The 17,303-nt window shown below is 50.0% G+C and overlaps 8 protein-coding genes across 8 annotated transcripts; 5 read left to right on the top strand and 3 right to left on the bottom strand.

The window, feature by feature from the left end:
• Positions 1–542: 542 nt before the first annotated feature.
• Positions 543–4,094, top strand: Aspvir_004224 (putative DEAD box helicase involved in nonsense mediated decay; the record flags this gene model as incomplete). Its single annotated transcript, XM_043267455.1, has 4 exons — positions 543–926; positions 994–1,352; positions 1,406–3,426; positions 3,775–4,094. 4 exons carry the CDS (start codon positions 543–545, stop codon positions 4,092–4,094), a joined length of 3,084 nt encoding a protein of 1,027 aa, XP_043123390.1.
• Positions 4,095–5,373: 1,279 nt separating this feature from the next.
• mpkC (mitogen-activated protein kinase mpkC) lies at positions 5,374–7,057 on the top strand (the record flags this gene model as incomplete). The annotated part of the gene is made up of 9 exons (XM_043267454.1): positions 5,374–5,433; positions 5,534–5,565; positions 5,656–5,785; positions 5,837–5,880; positions 5,957–6,056; positions 6,111–6,467; positions 6,535–6,616; positions 6,682–6,865; positions 6,922–7,057. 9 exons carry the CDS (start codon positions 5,374–5,376, stop codon positions 7,055–7,057), a joined length of 1,125 nt encoding a protein of 374 aa, XP_043123389.1.
• A 515-nt stretch (positions 7,058–7,572) lies between these two features.
• Aspvir_004222 (uncharacterized protein) lies at positions 7,573–8,025 on the top strand (the record flags this gene model as incomplete). The annotated part of the gene is made up of 2 exons (XM_043267453.1): positions 7,573–7,944; positions 8,023–8,025. The coding sequence occupies 2 exons, from the start codon at positions 7,573–7,575 to the stop codon at positions 8,023–8,025; spliced, it is 375 nt and encodes a 124-aa protein (XP_043123388.1).
• Positions 8,026–8,076: 51 nt separating this feature from the next.
• Aspvir_004221 (putative neutral amino acid permease) lies at positions 8,077–8,799 on the bottom strand (the record flags this gene model as incomplete). Its single annotated transcript, XM_043267452.1, has 3 exons — positions 8,077–8,412; positions 8,476–8,733; positions 8,776–8,799. 3 exons carry the CDS (start codon positions 8,797–8,799, stop codon positions 8,077–8,079), a joined length of 618 nt encoding a protein of 205 aa, XP_043123387.1.
• Positions 8,800–9,158: 359 nt separating this feature from the next.
• Positions 9,159–10,200, bottom strand: Aspvir_004220 (polysaccharide deacetylase family protein; the record flags this gene model as incomplete). Its single annotated transcript, XM_043267451.1, has 3 exons — positions 9,159–9,702; positions 9,757–10,033; positions 10,095–10,200. The coding sequence occupies 3 exons, from the start codon at positions 10,198–10,200 to the stop codon at positions 9,159–9,161; spliced, it is 927 nt and encodes a 308-aa protein (XP_043123386.1).
• Positions 10,201–10,755: 555 nt separating this feature from the next.
• On the top strand, positions 10,756–12,467 carry Aspvir_004219 (putative amidase; the record flags this gene model as incomplete). The annotated part of the gene is made up of 3 exons (XM_043267450.1): positions 10,756–10,784; positions 10,842–11,464; positions 11,518–12,467. 3 exons carry the CDS (start codon positions 10,756–10,758, stop codon positions 12,465–12,467), a joined length of 1,602 nt encoding a protein of 533 aa, XP_043123385.1.
• Positions 12,468–12,550: 83 nt separating this feature from the next.
• Aspvir_004218 (SDR family NAD(P)-dependent oxidoreductase) lies at positions 12,551–13,224 on the bottom strand (the record flags this gene model as incomplete). The annotated part of the gene is made up of 2 exons (XM_043267449.1): positions 12,551–12,846; positions 12,918–13,224. 2 exons carry the CDS (start codon positions 13,222–13,224, stop codon positions 12,551–12,553), a joined length of 603 nt encoding a protein of 200 aa, XP_043123384.1.
• A 720-nt stretch (positions 13,225–13,944) lies between these two features.
• On the top strand, positions 13,945–16,807 carry Aspvir_004217 (uncharacterized protein; the record flags this gene model as incomplete). The annotated part of the gene is made up of 6 exons (XM_043267448.1): positions 13,945–14,074; positions 14,167–14,601; positions 14,656–14,943; positions 14,997–16,041; positions 16,104–16,519; positions 16,581–16,807. The coding sequence occupies 6 exons, from the start codon at positions 13,945–13,947 to the stop codon at positions 16,805–16,807; spliced, it is 2,541 nt and encodes an 846-aa protein (XP_043123383.1).
• Between the last annotated feature and the right edge of the window lie 496 nt (positions 16,808–17,303).

Genomic DNA, 17,303 nt, shown 5'->3' with positions numbered 1-17,303 from the left:
GGCTGTTCGCATCCAAGCATAGCCACACAGTTCTCATTGTTGGCATAGAAAAGCTTTTATTTATATGGGATGATAACCGCTATGGAATACAGAAAGGCCTGGAATTAAAGGAAGATATAGTTCTGCGAAAGATGCTGGGCTAATAACTTCAGATGAGCGTCTGTGCAGAGACGCTTGTTCAATACAAAAGAGGAGAAAGAGGGTGATGAAGACACGACAGACTGATAGGGCAGCTTGATTTTCGTTTGCATCTCATTATTGTTTCCATTGTATCCCAACTCTTTCCTTCTCGGAATTGTTGTTCAATGAAGACTGCCACTCTTTCCTCATCCTTGTGAATACAGACTTGATTTCCCCTTCACTTCTCTCTTCCATTGTATGAGAACTTCACTATGTTTTGCAGCTAGGACCCAATACTGTTTGATCCTCAACTCGCCGAATAGCAATTCGTTTTTGTCTACTAAAGTTTCAAACTCATCATCCAACTTATTCCTGTCCTGCATAGCCTTTTCTCGTTAACGCTCATGACGGCTATAGCCAAGATGGATTCAGAAGATGAACCTATTACATACTCCTCAGAAGGACTTCACGAGACTCTGACGAACCTGTCCATTAGTCCCAATCCTGAAGCCAACCTAGCGATCAGAGAATATTGCCGCAAACAGGTTCATGGACAGAAAGACCCTTGGCTCCAAAAGCCGGAGATACCAACACCTGAAGAGATTCTACCGGCATCTTCAGACGAAGAGTGTGTGGAGCTCATGCCTAACACGATAGAAGGTCCCTGGAGCTCGAAAGAAACATATTTGAGAGCACATTATGAACTCCTTCGAGAGGATGCTGTTGCTCCACTGCGAGATGCTGTGGCTTACGTCCGTAATGACCCGCAGATGGTGGACTCTCAAGCTGTATCGATATACGAGAAGGTTAGTCTTCACTCTTGCTTCACATCCTCAGGAAAATCGGATAGCTGCTTACCAGAATCTGGCTTAGGTTTACATGACTGGCATCACATTCGCCCAAACGGGCATTGCATTCCGAATCCGATTCTCCACTAACAGATCTGGAAAGAAGATTGTTTGGGAATACTCTAAACGGTTAATTACTGGATCGGTTGTTGCACTGTCTCCTGCAAGTGACTTTTTCCGAAGCAAGTGTGTCATTGCTGTTGTTGCTGCGAGACCATTGGAAGGGGTCAAGCAAGAGCCTCCGGAAATAGATATCTTCTTTGCTCAGCCCGAGGACGCCGATTTCGATCCTCATCAGGAATGGATTATGGTAGAAGCCAAAACAGGCTACTACGAGGCTATGAGACATACCATGACTGCTCTCCAAAGACTAAACCGCGAAAGGTCAGTGAACATAACTGGAAAAGTAACTCAGAACTAGCTGATCCCCGCATCAGGTTCCCTTTAGCAGATCACATATGCGGCCTGGATCCCGATGTTGATGCCCCGGATTATGTCAAAGAATCCCCTAATGTGAACATCCAGTCAGTTATTGGCCGAGCGGACGAAGAGGCAAAAACCAACCTCTTGGAAGGTTGGCCAGAATCGCCAACAGGTGATCTCGACAAGTCACAGTGGGCAGCTCTGGAGCGGATCCTCACCAAAAAGTTAGCGATCATCCAAGGGCCCCCGGGCACCGGGAAAACACACGTTTCTGTGATTGCGTTGAAAATTCTGTTATCTAACATGCAGCCTAATGATCCTCCTATCATAGTTTCGTCTCAAACAAATCATGCCTTGGATCAGCTTCTGCGACACATTTCGGTTTTCGAGAAGGACTACATTCGCTTAGGAGGGAGAAGCAACGACCCCGAAATCAAGAAGCGCACTCTGTTTTCTATCAGGCAAAATGGGCCGGCAGTCACAGTCCAAGGTGGCATGTATGGTCCGTCAATGAGGAAATACAAGACTCTGGTGACTACAATTGTGGAGTTGCTGGAGGCTTTCAGTCAAGAAGACGATGGGACACCTCTCTCTTCGAAGCTTTTTGCGAAGCACGGGCTGCTGAGCGCAGAGCAATGCGATTCCCTTGCAAAGGGAGCTAAGGGTTGGATCCGTCCTGGTGCTGAAGAAGATACCGATCCTCTAATTGCATGGCTCGGAGAACAAGTGGTCAAGTTCCAGGTAAAATACACGAAAGAGAACTTCGGCTTTGATGAAGACGAGGTAGACCTTGAATATGAACAGCTCAAAGAACTCGAGGCGGAGCAAGGGATTGAAGAGGATGACTACGAAAATCTTAGAGGACAATTCATCTTTCTGCGTGAAGCGTTCTGCGCATTGGTTCCTTCCAGTCTTTCAGAGACAGCCAGTCTGGACTACCTGAGGCACCCTGATATGTGGAAGGTCCCGCTCAAGGCACGTGGTGCGGTTTATGATGCGCTACGGAGCCAGCTTAAGACGATTCTCCTGGAACAGTTCCGAAAGCTCGCCGCTGCCTACACAAGGAATTGCGAAGATCTTCGGATTGGAAAGTGGGAACGAGACTACCTCATTCTCCGGAAGGCCAAGATCATTGGTATGACTGCGACAGGCTTGAGCAAATACAGGGCCCTGATTTCCAGTGTGAAACCAAAGATCATCCTGATCGAAGAAGCAGCTGAGGTCATTGAGGCCCCAATAGCCGTTGCCTGTCTTGACTCGGTCCAACACATGATACTCGTGGGCGATCACCAACAGCTCAAGGGTCATTGCGCAGTGCAAGACCTTGAAGGTGAACCTTTCCATCTGGATGTGTCCATGTTCGAACGGCTTGTGAAGAACGGAATTGGGTACGTTACTCTGAGGCTCCAGAGGCGTATGGTGCCGGAAATTCGCCGCCTGTTGGAGCCTATCTACGGAGAACTGCAGGATCATCGGAGTGTCCTCCGGCGTCCAAAAGTTCCGGGCATGGGCGACCTCCGGTCTTTCTTCTTCTCGCACAGCTGGCCAGAAAGCAGTGACAGCCTGGCGTCCAAATACAACGTGATGGAGGCGGAAATGATCGTGGGATTCTTTGTTTACCTTGTGCTCAACGGCGTCTCGGTCGACAACATAACTGTTTTGACCTTCTACAATGGCCAGAGGAAGAAAATATTGAAGCTGATGAGGAATCATTCGTACCTCCAGGGCCAGTATGTCAAGGTCGTGACGGTCGATTCATATCAGGGAGAAGAGAACGACATTGTCATTCTCTCCTTGGTGAGGAGCTCAAATGCAAAGGGCATCGGGTTCTTGTCGGTGCAAAACAGAGTCTGCGTTGCACTGTCCCGAGCAAAGAATGGGTTTTATATCTTTGGGAACGCAAAGCTCCTTTACTCTGCCGATGCCCTTTGGCGGAAAGTGATTACCATCATGGCCAGCGAGCGCCCTTGCCGAAGCATTGGATTCCAACTGCCTTTGACGTGCCAGAAACATGGCAACACTACTCTCAAGCAAGGTTGGTCTTTCTGTTCATACGATAATGGTCTCAAGAACTTATGCTGACTGGGGGTGTTGAAGAGCCTTCGGACTGGGTAAAAACGAATGGTGGGTGCCGACAACCATGCGAGGAGCTACTGGATTGTGGACATAAGTGTGCCCTTCAATGCCATAGGTGAGTCATCAGACGGTTTTGACGCCGAGCCGCTCCCACTGACGCAGTGTCTTTCAAGCTTCCCACATGATCTGGTCCAGTGCGAACAGCGTTGCAACCTCCGAATGCTTTGTGGTCATGTCTGCGACAAACCCTGTTCAGAAGATCATGACTGTTTCTGCAAGTGCGAGTTGAGTTCATCGATGTTATCAGAAGTGGAACCAGCAAACGTGGCAGGGTCTTCGATTGACCATCGACCGGAGGTCTCGGCGGAGGAGGAACTAAAGAAACGAGCAATCAGAGGCTACCAAGAATTTGCGCAATGGGGAGCGAAGCAGCAAGATATTCTCTTGCTCAGAAAAGCAAACCCGAGAAGCTTGGCCACGATGCAGAGAGAAAACCAGAATGTTATTCTGACCAGCGATTCCAGCTCAACGCGTCATAGAAAAGGAAAGAAGAAGGCCTCTGCAGTCTCTGCTAAAAAGGACGGGATACCGAGGGCCGCGCAAGAGGGGACGCTTCTGGACGTCTGATCCGTCGAAGTCAACAGTGCAAGTTGATATTGCTTGTGGCAGGAATGCGAGGAAACATATCCTCGTGAGTTGTACGATAGTCAGCTGGGGTAGAAGAGAAGGAAGATGTATGCAGCAGACTCGGCCTAGGCATAGTTTCAGCAATATCATGTGAAACTTCGAAGATTTTGAGTGTTCTTTTTTTCCCTGCCAGGGAGTCTGTGATCCCTCAGATTATTGAGAGGGAAAGGCTTATAGGGTTCAGGAGCAGAGAAAGTAAGGACCATCACTTGGTCTAAGTACTTTAGGGCTGGACTTGGGAAATGTAACCACCATCCCTACCCACAGCCCACAACAATAGGTAGAACAGCTGCGCAGGTGCTCTTTCTCTGTAAAAGGTAACAGATACTTGCAGGTAACCTAGATCTTGGAGATGGAATCCACGGTAGCCTTAACGTTCTGACCCACTCTATGGAAAGGAACTGATCGCGGAACTGGAAGCAGGGTAACGTGTAAACAGATCAAATGGACTCCTATATCCATCGTGTCCAGTTGATATGATCTATCCCCGGTCCGCTGGCCATCCTGCAGTCAGTTTGAGAATGGTGCTGTTTTACTGTTGTTTGTTGTTCTGGATCAGATACCAGCCAGTACTTGCTAGGTACGTACCACTACTGCTTGGTGCAGCAGATCCAGGCCCACCTACTACCTTACTAGTAGCCTTCCATGTTTTTTTGTGCCCCTTTCATTTTCACGCTGTCTGGCATCTCGGCCCGCCAATTGAAATCCAACGCCCACGCTATCTCCTCCGTCGTCCATCAGCCTCCACTTACCTACCTACCTTACGGTCCTTACCCTTGCCTACGTACTTATTATTATTATTCACTTCCCATCTATCTATCTACTAGTCTATGGTCTGGATCGAACAGTCGAGAATCTCGCCTGTCCCTTTCTTAATCCTCACTAGCTCGGTTGCGTTTCCGGAACTTTCCTCAAGGCATGGGATGGGTGTGTTTGTGTTACTTCGTTTACTACTGCTAGTACCTCCTAGAATCATGCTACGGACTCTCAGCCCTCTCAGGTACTCTTCCTGAATCTTCTGGCTGGCTCGATCCGGCAAACAAGCCACATAGTCAGCTAGACACCCACACCGTCCACACCCCCTCCTTTGGACGGCTGATTACCTGGGTCCCTGCCGCCTCTTCCCTCCGATCAGATTATGAAATTCAGACTATCATTACTCGCTTCGGATTTCCATTGTCACAGAGGTCACAATACCTGACCGCTCGGCCCTATCCACATGGCTGAGTTTGTCCGTGCTGAGATCTTGGGTACGAAATTCGAATACACTACGAGGCATGTTTGTTTTCTGCTCGTTGCGCTTGGTCTTGGACCAACAGCTGCCGAGAAGATCAAGGTCGTCTAGCTAACTACTATGATTTAGATATGTGAACCCGCAGCCCATTGGTATGGGGTCTTTTGGCCTCGTCTGGTACGTACCTACTACGGTGGCATTGCCCCTACTTACTGGCTCTTGAAACGTCCAACTGCGTATCGTTACTAATAAAGCGTGCACCACTAGCTCGGTCTTCGATCAGATAACCCAGCAGCCAGTTGCATTGAAGAAGATTATGAAGCCTTTTGACAGCTCGTCTCTGGCTAAGCGTACATATCGGGAAATCAGGCTGCTGAAGTATCTTCGACATGAGAATGTATGGCGTCCTGATCCTGCTGCCGAGGGGGAGATTGACCCTGGATTCTAGCTCATTTGCCTGCGCGATATTTTCATATCTCCTTTGGAGGACATGTAGGCGACTATTCTTGTGGCATCTTCGCCTTCTTTGTTTTTAACGCCTTTTGCTGGTATACTGATATCAGGTTAGCTACATAGCCACAGAACTTCTAGGGACTGACCTCGGACGCCTTTTGAGCATCAAACCTCTTGACAGCAAATTCGCACAATACTTCATCTACCAGATCTTAGTATGAACATCGACGCTGAGGATGACACCAATATGCCTTGCTGACTGTCAATAGCGAGGCCTGAAATACATCCATTCCGCTAATGTGATTCACCGTGACCTGAAACCAACCAACATTCTCATCAACGAAAACTGCGATTTGAAGATATGCGATTTCGGTCTCGCCCGGCAGCAGGAGCCCCAGATGACCGGCTATGTTGCAACCAGATACTACCGCGCCCCGGAAATCATGCTAACATGGCAGAGATACGGAGTTCAAGTGGACGTTTGGAGTGCCGGCTGTATCCTTGCTGAGATGCTACGGGGTAAGCCGCTTTTTCCTGGGAAGGACCACGTTCACCAGTTCCACCTCATCACAAATATCCTTGGAAATCCTCCTGATGCGGTGATTGAGAAGATCACCAGTAAGAACGTAAGTCGCACGGGGACACTTGACTCACTAATCCAAGATTTGTTTCCCCACTGATTTTGACATCTAGACTGTGAACTTTGTTCGATCTTTGCCGTCACGAGAGCCTCGAGACTTATCGACTGTCGTCCCGAAAGATACTGATTTCGATGGTAAACACCCTCTGCGGAAGATAAAAAGAATGGCTGGACACAGATAATGACACACAGCTCTATAGCCATTGACCTTCTCAAGAAGATGCTGGTTATTGATCCCGACACAAGAATCTCCGCCCAAGACGCTCTGAGACATCCCTACTTGGCTGCGTATCATGATCCTACCGACGAGCCTGTAGCTTCAGGGCCTTTCGATTGGTCATTCGACAGCGCAGACTTCCCGAAAGAGACTTGGAAGATTATGATGTCAGTGCTTGAGTTTCATTCACATTGACACAACTAATATGTGGCCATTTTTATAGATATTCCGAGGTTCTTGACTATCTCAACGTCGACAACCCGGCCGACCCAGCGCCGTTTGATCCATCTACCCCCTTTGATCCGAGTGCTCTTGAGCGGGAGTTTTCAGAATTTCTCAGTGATTCTGGCCAAATCTAATTTAAAGCTGATCGGTTGCGCAATCCTCAAGTCGCCATTGTCTAACCGGCCGAGTGACTAGGTAATGGTATTTTGCAGAAGACGGTTCCATGGAACATGTAGATCGTCAACCCAGTCTCAAAAGTCAGTACCGCAGGACCGGTGACAACTCAAAATACTGCCATTACACCGAAAGGTGATTATTTCATGATGAGATTGACATCACTGCACGTCGACCCCTCTTTCTTAATGTCTGAGCGAGATTATCCTAGCCTGAGATTTCCATGATTGATAATGAAACTATTGATGATCCCTTTTACTTATTCTTCACTTGCTATGTAGAAGTGATCAACTCTTGTACAAGATAGGAATCCTCTTTCTCTTGTGTTTGTACCAATACTCACTAACAGATCCTGCCATTTGGCTGGAGGTAAGCCATCAGAACATGGAATTGAGCGGCCTGACTCGAGCTCTTCAGGGCTGTGCTGTTTGATATCGCTTCGAGTGTCCCATTCCTACTTGTATCAGAAGACAACATGTTTGTCAACGCTCAAACGCTCCTGCTCGGCTCTCTCGGTCTCGCATTACTCACAAACCCCGCCAATCCATCACCAGCACCTACACCTGCAAACCACCCTGTGAGATGGCGCCTCCATCTCTATCAGAACACCCGGTGCTCAGGAGAAGATACCTTGTACTCGGGCTCTGGCTCACTCGCATGTGAAAATGAGATCTTGAACGGAGGTGCGTTGGGCTACATCAGTGAGATACAGCAACCGGCTTGCGAGGTGCTTCTGTTCAGCGATGAAAGGTGTAAAAGGTCGATTGGCACTATTGCGCCGCATAGTCCGAGGAAGTGTCAGGCTCCCAACATTGAGGGGAAGAAGGCTGAGATTCGCAGTTTCGAGGTGAGGTGTTAGCGATAGCGTGGTTGATTACATGTCTTGTCTGTATGACGTATGGAGTTGATTGCAGTTTAGAAGAAGTGAGAGATGAAAAACAAAAGTTTCCGCAATGGATATCCCAGAAGACAATGAGGACTACGAGACTGTACCGCTATTGTCCGCGCACGAGAACGCTTGGTCAATCCGTCCGTTGCGGTACGCATCCATGATCTGCACCACTACCCCGTACGTGCCTCCGATAGTCATAAAGACCCCTAGTAAAATCATACCCACATGCAGACCGTAGATGACGAGCCGCCCGACGCTGCCCTGCCGGTAGTGCTGGTGACTATACAGCCACAACCACCCGGGCAAGCAGATCGCCAGCGGCGAATAGCAGAGACTCCCCACCAAGGCAAGGACATACGTGAAGATGGGGATGGCGCTGGCCAGAATGAAGGAGATGGCGGACAGGGTTACGGTGCAGCCCAGCTAGGTCCCCCAGTGGACGAGGGTGTTCGCCTGGAGATGCTTCGAGTGCCGCAGGATGCGCACGAAGAGGTACTTTGCGCCGACGTGCACGTACAGCGCGCCGCTGACGATGAGGCCGGGGAGGGCGATGCCGTACGCGACGCGCTTGACGGTCTCGCCGGCGCTGCCGAGCGAGGGCGAGGCGATCCACTTCCCGCACCAGGCGTAGATGACCAGGCTGAAGGCGAGGTAGGAGGTTGTCACGAAGCTCATGCTCAGGTACACGGCTTTGGGGTAGTCTCTTACCCCATCATCGCCATACTGCTCACTTGGACGATCAAACTGGGATCAGCACACGCGATAAGGTTTCCATCCCAAGCCTACAATCATGAATTCATGATATTCCATGGGGCAGTGATAAAACTAAACAGTCTCAGCGTGCTGATCCACATTCCACATGGAGAAAAGATACGAAGATGGAAAAGACTAAACCCCAGAGTTGGAGTAACGGTCAGCCGAAAAAAAGATGGGGTAAGATTGACTATCATTTTGAGGATTACAAGTCGTAACTGCTAGTCACTAACATAGGAGTCTGGGGTATTTTCAGTATCTGCAGCTTTATTTCTGTCAGTTGGAGTATTGGAGAGGGTTGGAGACAATCCATCCAGGGCTAGTACTAGAGCACGCTTGACGTTATTTTTCGAGATTCTTGATATCCGTTTTGAAGAATTGTCATTGAATAGCTAAGGTAAGCGGACTCTACGTGATTACTTCTTGAGGATGGCTCCCGGTTCGGCTGGCATGAGCGCACCTTCAGGCGCCGGGTTTTCCTTCTTGAAGATGTCGCAGACTTGCTCCATAGTCACGAATTCCACTCCGTCGTGCTTTTTAAAATGCTCGATGAGTCTTTCATGCATGAGAAGCACAGGCGGCCGCCCAGAAACGTCCGGATGGATTGTGATGGGGAAAATGAATGTGTCATACTCCCGGTAAAAGTAGTCAAAGTGATCGCGCCAGATGTCTTCAACATCACGGGGGTTGACGAATCCATGACTGTTCGAGGCTGCTTTGATGAACATCATGGGAGGCAGGTCGTCGATGTACCAGTTTGCAGGGATCTCCACAAGCCCCGTCTCCTGACCAGGAACCAGAGGCTTCATCCACTCTTCTGCCCTCTTGCTGTAGTCAATCTTGGTCCAGGAATCTCCTGTTCGCAGATAGTACGCTTGGCAGTCTTCGTGGCTCATGCTGTGATCGTACTCGATTCCGTAGTCCAGGAGCAATTGAGCCCCTTCTTTGCTCGTTTCCCACCTACGCCTCTGTATCAGCAAGAGGCTATTTGCAACATACAGAGAAAGAACCTACCACGGGGCAACACTTCCACGAGGCGGCTTTCCGCAGAACTCGGTCAACATCCGGTAGGTTTTGTCTAGGACATCCCGCTGCTGTTCGAACGTCATGTCCTTCGGGTTCTCGTGCGAATATCCGTGGAGACCGATCTCATGGCCAGCGTCGCGCACGGCAGCCATCTCTTCAGGAAATGATTCTAACGAGTGGCCCGGAATGAACCATGTCGATTTGATGCCGTACTTGTCGAAGAATTTTAGAAGACGCCTCGTGCCGACAGTGGCAGCCCAAACACCTGTTCATGGTCGAGTTAGCAACTGAGGAACCCATCAATCCGCATAGACTGCATGAATCACCTCTGCTGATGTCATTCGTTGAGTCTTCTCCTCCATAAGAACCAAGCCAGCCGGCAACTGCATCGACATCGACGCCGTAAGTGATGAGAACACGCTTCTTGCCCATTTCTGCAATTCGAGCTTTGTATCAATGACGAATTCTAAATCGTCGGCGAAGTGCCGCGAGGTCGGGTTCTCCAAGAATATGAATTGTTGAAATTAGAAGTTTTTCCAATCAGGCGCAATGATTTCAGCCAACAAGCCAGTCTTGGGTCGCCGATTTGAGTCTGTAGCTAAAAGGGTAGACTTGACGCTTATCAGACTATGTACTCCTCTTGTGCGGAGATGGAGATGTTCCCCTCATCCGCAGGATAATGGATTTTGGTAGCAGTGGAGCTCACGATGACTATTCTGATATGGTAATGTCCATTCGGCCGTTGATCATCGATAACTCCAGCCCAGAAGTTGGGGTCTTGACAAGGAGAAGACTCCAAAATCTCGTCTCCAACCTGCATGATAAGGGCGCTGTCTGTGCAGTTGGAGTACTGTTTGTTCTTCTACGATGATAGCTGCCTTGAGTGCAAGCTTGAGAATGAGGCTGTAACAAATTCTTTTCTTCTACCTTTCCAAGACATCGCCGACCTCTTCCACGCGTCCAAGTTGTGCATATTCGAGGCTCATCATGTCAGTCCTGTTTACCTCGATTTCCGCGTAAGTCCGATCTCAGCGTGATGCATCATAAGGACAGAACTAAAGAAGCTCGTACAGAGATAACCCTGTGAAAAAGGAAGACGCGCAGCTGCTTCTGAATAATTTTGGCCTCTCAGTCAACCCCGATGAAGCAGATGATTTCCATACTCTCCTAGCAGCCGTCCATGATTGCGCAGAGGACGTCGCGAAGCTACCAGATTACCAGCCTGTACCTGATCTATCACGTTATCCACGACAAAACATACGGCGACCGTCGCCGGAAGAGCAGGTTTTCGGTCAGGCGTGGGCGCATAAATTCTTGATCAAGGGTGACCCCGGTGGAGGTCCCCTGGCTGGAAAGACGGTCAGCTTGAAAGATTGCATTGCAGTTGCTGGGGTCCCTCAGCTACTGGGCAGCGATGTGATTCCGGCTTGGACACCAATCACTGATGCGACGGTCGTTACGCGACTCCTGGATGCCGGTGCTGATATTCTGGGTACCTCGACGTGCGAAAATTTCTGCCATTCCACCGGCTCCTATACTAGTGCTCAGGGTATAGTCGAGAATCCTCTTGCGGCAGGGTATTCTGCCGGTGGTAGCACATCTGGCGGGGCTGCTCTGGTGGCCGGTGGCTTGGTGGATATTACAATAGGTGGTGATCAAGGTGGGAGTATCCGAGTGCCTGCGTCACTATGTGGCTGTATGATTGCCCCAGATAAGACAGATGAATGCCTCACTGATATTCTCCCGCAGGCGTTGGTCTGAAGCCCACACATGGCCTGGTTCCGTTTACCGGTATTGCAAGTGGTGATGCGGTGAATGACCATGCCGGACCACTGGCTCGAAATGTGCAAGATATTGCCCTCTGCCTGGATGCTATCAGTGGCTATGACGGAATAGACGACAGATCGCTTGGCAGTCCCAAGCCCGGATCAACAGTGTTTGCTCAGAGACTTCAGGCAGAACCGACGAGGCTCGACGGCTTCAGGATTGCCTTGTTGAAAGAAGGCTTTGAGCATGCGGCTGTCGCTGCCGCAGTCAGGGACTGTGTCAGGACGGCCGCCCAGGGATTCAAAGAGCTCGGTGCCACAGTTGAGGAGATTTCACTCCCCGAGCACCTGCAAGGCCCCGCCATCTGGACAATCCAACAGCGCATAGCAGGCTCCATGAATCTCCTGGGGCATGCCCACGGAAGAAGAGGATTGTATCTGACTGAAATGGAGCGCGCAAGACTCCCTTGGACAAACGATAGCTATCAGAGAGCCTTTCCAGCAACGAAGAACGTCATCATCAACGGGTTGTACCTCAGCTCGCGGTTCCCGGATCTCTACGGCAAGACCATGAACATCGGCCGGAGGCTCCGAGATCTCTACGAGACGATCTTTGAGCAGTACGATGTGGTGATCATGCCCACTACTCCGGTCGTTGCGCCTAGACACGGGAAGCGTGGTCTTCCATTGGAGTCGGTGAAGCCGAGCATGGGTCTCACGATAAATACTGCAATATTTGACGTAACTGGCCAGCCCGCAATGTCCATTCCTGTTGGATTTGCCCCTGCTAAGGACAATGCGGACGTCCAACTGCCGGTCGGGATGCAGATTGCAGGAGGACTGTGGCAGGAATCGAAAATCTTGCGAGCCGGTCGTGCGTGGGAGATCCATTTCAACTGGAAGGAGAGATTTTACAATGAATGTTTAGACTAGATAGGGTCAATTCGGCACTATTTTTTGTACAAGCTAGTAGAGTCCTTGTGAAGTACGTTTTGCCTACGGTCTTTGCCGAGAGTCTAGTTGATAACATAGCCACCATCAACAACCATAGCATGGCCCTGCACGAAGGAGGCAAACGTCGAACATAAAAAGAGAACCGCATCTGCCACCTCTTCTGGCTTGCCCATCCGTTTCATCGGCGCAATATCCACGGCAGGCTGTAGCCGCGCACGTACCTCCTCGTTTCCAGTTGTCATCGGGGTCTCAATGACCCCCGGACAGACACAATTCACGCGGATGCCGTCCGCAGAATAATCTATTGCATCGGCTCGAGTCATGCCGATAATGGCGGCTTTGGAGGCGCAGTATGCTGCTGTTGTTTTTCAAAGGAGTATCAGTAAACGCTCAAGCGGTATCTCGAGTTGAAGAAACAGGAGCGCTTACGAGCTCCAGGACGTGAGACAATCCCCAGCTGACTGGCGATATTGACAATACTCCCCCGTTGCGGCTCACGGCCCGGATCATGGCTCGGTAGAGGATCTTGTTTGAGCATCTGCTTCAACTGTGCTCTGGATGACAGCCAACAACCCCTGTAATTAATATTGGTAATCCGGTCAAAGACCTCCGTGCTGGTTTCTGTTGATCGACCCGAGTCCCCAAGTATCCCGACGCAGTTCACTGCATAATCGAGACGACCGAATGTGCTCACCACTTCATTCATAAAGGCCTCGACGAATTGCTCGTCCGCCATATTCCCTGCTCTCACTACCAGACGAATGTTGGGGTGGAGAGAGAAAATCGCATCTCGTGTCTTTGTCAGAGAGGATTCATTGATGTCTGTTACGGCTACTCGCTCGCATCCTGCGGAGGCAAAGGCTTTTGCAACTGCTGCACCAATCCCTAGGAAATTTCAGCAACAAGGGATTGCCTTCTCTGAAGACTTGCTCGAGTCGATGTCTAAGGTAGATAAGACTGTACCTGTTCCGCCGGCCCCTGTGATGACTGCAACACCGGGGAATGAGTACGCTCGCACCATAGCTGTATTTCCGAGATAGTATCTATCTTGCTGTGACAACGACGTTGAAATCGCTCAACCAAACCCAAGTATCCTGCTAGATAATGATCTGATCTTGATGCTTATCATGGGAACGGGGTAAGGAAGAGAGCATAAGGTAGGCATCCGTTGGGGTCATCTTGATTATCTACCTATTATCTATCTACCCCGCTCAGCCGTTGGAGTCGGTCACGTACTGTATAGTACTCCGTACCGTACTGTATAGCCTGTATTCCCATTCCCCCTCGACTCTGCCCCCGGTCGCACTTTTCCTCTCCGAGTCCAACCTCCAAAGACTCCCTGTCACAAGTCCACTTGCTCAACCTTGTCGTCTCCAAGTGGAGAGATCTTCTTTCTTTAGTATCAATCCCAGAATTAATTATTATTATTGTATTGTTATGCACCCCAAATGTCTTGATGCTGTCTCAGTCGTCGCAGCCCACACGCGGCCCTCGTCGCTCAAGCGTTGGAGCAAAGACTCGCGTATGCATGCATTGCGGTCGGAACTTCAGGAGAACAGAGCATCTTGAGCGGCATATCCGTACTCGTAAGGGCCTCTCCAATCATCTCCAATAAGCCTTGCTTTTTGTTCTATCGGCAACTATACTGTAGACATGTCTTGCTGATGGCTCTGCTCAGATACGAAAGAGAAGCCGTTCGTCTGTTTCTGCGGGGCGGCTTTTACACGCCGTGACCTCCTCAAGCGGCACACACGTATCTTGCATCAAGACAATGGCCTCTCTTCACCTAGCGCTCAACCTGAACAGGTAGCCAAGGATCAGGTTCAGCCAGTGGGGATTCAGGTGCCCAAGCAGGCTGAATCCCATATTGCCCAAGAGAGTCATGATGCACAACCTATGCCGCGGGCAGAGGTTCCTCTTCCTGTAACCCCTACTATAGGGCAATGGCCCGGTGCCCATCCTGCATCGTATCTGGCAGGCGAGCAAAACATGCTCCACGACCGTGGTAACAGTACGGGCCTGGAGACGCATCCAGCAGTTGCTCATGATGCGGATATCCTTCAAGCGGCACAGCTACTCCTCCCGGGTGCCTACCGAGACAATCAACCCGTTGGTAGGCAATCGGGCGTCGTATTGATCAATTATTGGTTTTGCTAATTGCTCTTAGCGCAACCATTGCCGTACCTTCCTGAAGAGCTGAACCATTTTCAGGATTTCACTCACTTCCTGGACTCGATCGGCTTGCCGGCGGAATGGGTTCCCACCGAAGGTGAGATCTCGCAGGTTCACAGCGCAGTGCCTGCTGAAGTTCCCGATCCTGGCCGAGCAACGAGAGAGCAGCCTAGCTCAAATCGTCGAGGCCAGACGAGGGGATCTCGCGATGACTCGCCCTTCAGATCTTGGCTGCCCTCAGTACCGCCAGGTGACCAGAGCCTCGGAACTGTATCGGATCATGGTATGTTACCTGAGAAACTGAAAAGGAGCTGTTGTGTCTGACGTACAAATAAGAACCTCCCCAGACAGCGACGAATTATTCGCCTCTTAAGGTGAGCGAAGAACAGAGATTACGGCTCGCAACCTCTCTAGAGGAGTTCCGTCACTTAATTCCCGACTTTGTTTTGCCGTCTCGGCACACGCTGACGAGATACTTGACCTCATTCTTTGAGGGCTTCCATACTCACTTACCTTTCATACACCTCCCCACATTACGGATCAATGAACGCGCGCCAGAGTTGATATTAGCCTTCTTGACCGTAGGTGCTCAGTATCGGCTGGAGCACCGGAATGCCGAAAGGCTTTTCTACGCCTCAAAAGCAATCTTACTTCACAGGCTCTCCAAAGAGACACAGCCTTCCACTGGAGGGTCGTACAGCAATGCCATTCAGATGCCACTCTCTACTGTTCCGGGAACTTTTCACCAACAAGCGCCCTCGTCGATTCCCCTTCCTTTAGGCAATGCTCCGGGATGGAGTGCCTGGCGTCAGATTGAAAACATCCGCACCCTGCTTGTCTTGATGGGATTTGCAAGCTGGGAAGGGCCCGAACTAGTTCAGGAAGCCTTTGGTTTACAGCACCTACTAGTGAGGTGTTTGCGGGAATTTGGTTTAACTGAAAACATCGCAGTCACTCCGAGACATTCGCCTATGCATTGGCATGAGTGGGCCGAGGACGAGTCCGTTCGCCGTACTCGACTTGTCTCCTTCTGCTTTGTTCATGTCCACAGCATCGCGTACAATATCTACCCAGTGCTTCGAAGTAGCGAGGTACACTTGCGCTTGCCTTGTTCCACTCAGGAATGGAAAGCCGCCACAGCTAGTGAATGGGAGGCCGCGCAAAAGGAAGTTGGCTCGCAGCAATTGTACTTCCAGGATGCGCTGGCTCTACTTCTGCAGAAGTCACGAACGCCTGTCATGTTGGATCCGATCCCTTCGCCATTAGGCAACTACATTCTGCTCCATGGCCTTCTACAGCGCATTCATCTGGTGAGCGAACTTTCCATCCCGAATGGTGACCAGTCATTTTCATTACCCACAGAGGAATTAAATAAACTGGAGTGAGTCTCGCTATAAGTCTAACTGAAATATCACGCCGAACGGCAAACTGACCATTGCACAGGAGGGCACTTCGTTCCTGGACCTCTGTCTGGCAGCAAGCACCGGAGTCAAGTCTCAATCCCCATAATGAAAATGGTCCCATTCCATTCACGTCGAGCTCACTTTTGGGGTTGGCCTATGTCCGTCTTTCTTTGAATCTGGGGCCCTACCGCCAGTTAGAGACCAGAGACCCATACGTTATTGCTGCGGCGCTGCATCGATCACCGCGGCCGGGACGAAGCTATCGACTAACGCCTGCGCTGATCTATGCTGCGCACGCGTTAAGCATTCCCGTACGCCTGGGAATTGACTATGTTGCGCGTAGTCAAGCCTTCTTCTGGAGTGTCCGACATTCTATTGCCAGTCTAGAGTGTGCCGTCCTCCTGAGCAAATGGCTACTGTCCCTAGCAGAGGCAGGAAATCAAACAACCCTGAGTGGTATGAGGCGACACTTTCCCGACACTCTCATCGATTACTAACTTGTTAACATTTAATTTAGAAAATGAAAGTCGAATCCTGCATTGGACACGTTGCATAGTCGAAGAGGCATATGCTTCAATGGACCTAGAAGATGGGGAATCACCCCCAAGTCAGGATCCACGAAGCCTTGGATATGCAGTTATCAAACTCTGGGCCCGCCTTTTCCGGCGAAACACCCAGTGGCCCTTCATAAACGTGATGGGGGAAAGTCTGGAAAGGTACCTGTCCTTGATCAGGCAGGATTGAAGACGTGGCAACAGACAAAAGAAGAAGGAAGGAAGGATAACTCCAGACCTGCCTCGGAGTGACGCGGATAGTGTCGAACTCGTTGAGTCCGGAACATCCGGGGCCTTACTTCTTGCGAGGAAGCCTGCTTCGTCACCCAGTCAAAGACACCAGAGTGGCGACTTTTACGATCATTCATTCAGATTTCTGGTGTACAGGACTTGTAACAGCGAGCAGCATTTGCATAACGATGGAATCACGATAGTTTTGGATACCAAGGGTTATTGGCGCATAGGGATCCAGTGTCTATAGAATATTTACGGTACATAGTGGAGCCTCTTTTCTGATTCTGATAAGGGACGTGGATATACGTGTATATAGGAATAAATCGCGTATCCGTACATATTAGCATCAATTAATATACTACCTTGTCATTATGCGTTGATCCTCCTTAGAATCAAGTAACAGGGCATTATTCTATAGAAAGTAGCCCGCTCAATCAATTACAGCAACACCA

This window comes from Aspergillus viridinutans (genome assembly GCF_018404265.1).
Source record: "Aspergillus viridinutans IFM 47045 DNA, scaffold_2, whole genome shotgun sequence".
Taxonomy (NCBI): domain Eukaryota; kingdom Fungi; phylum Ascomycota; class Eurotiomycetes; order Eurotiales; family Aspergillaceae; genus Aspergillus; species Aspergillus viridinutans.
Note: the sequence above shows the minus strand (reverse complement) of the source record. Positions and strands in the feature narration are given on the sequence as shown.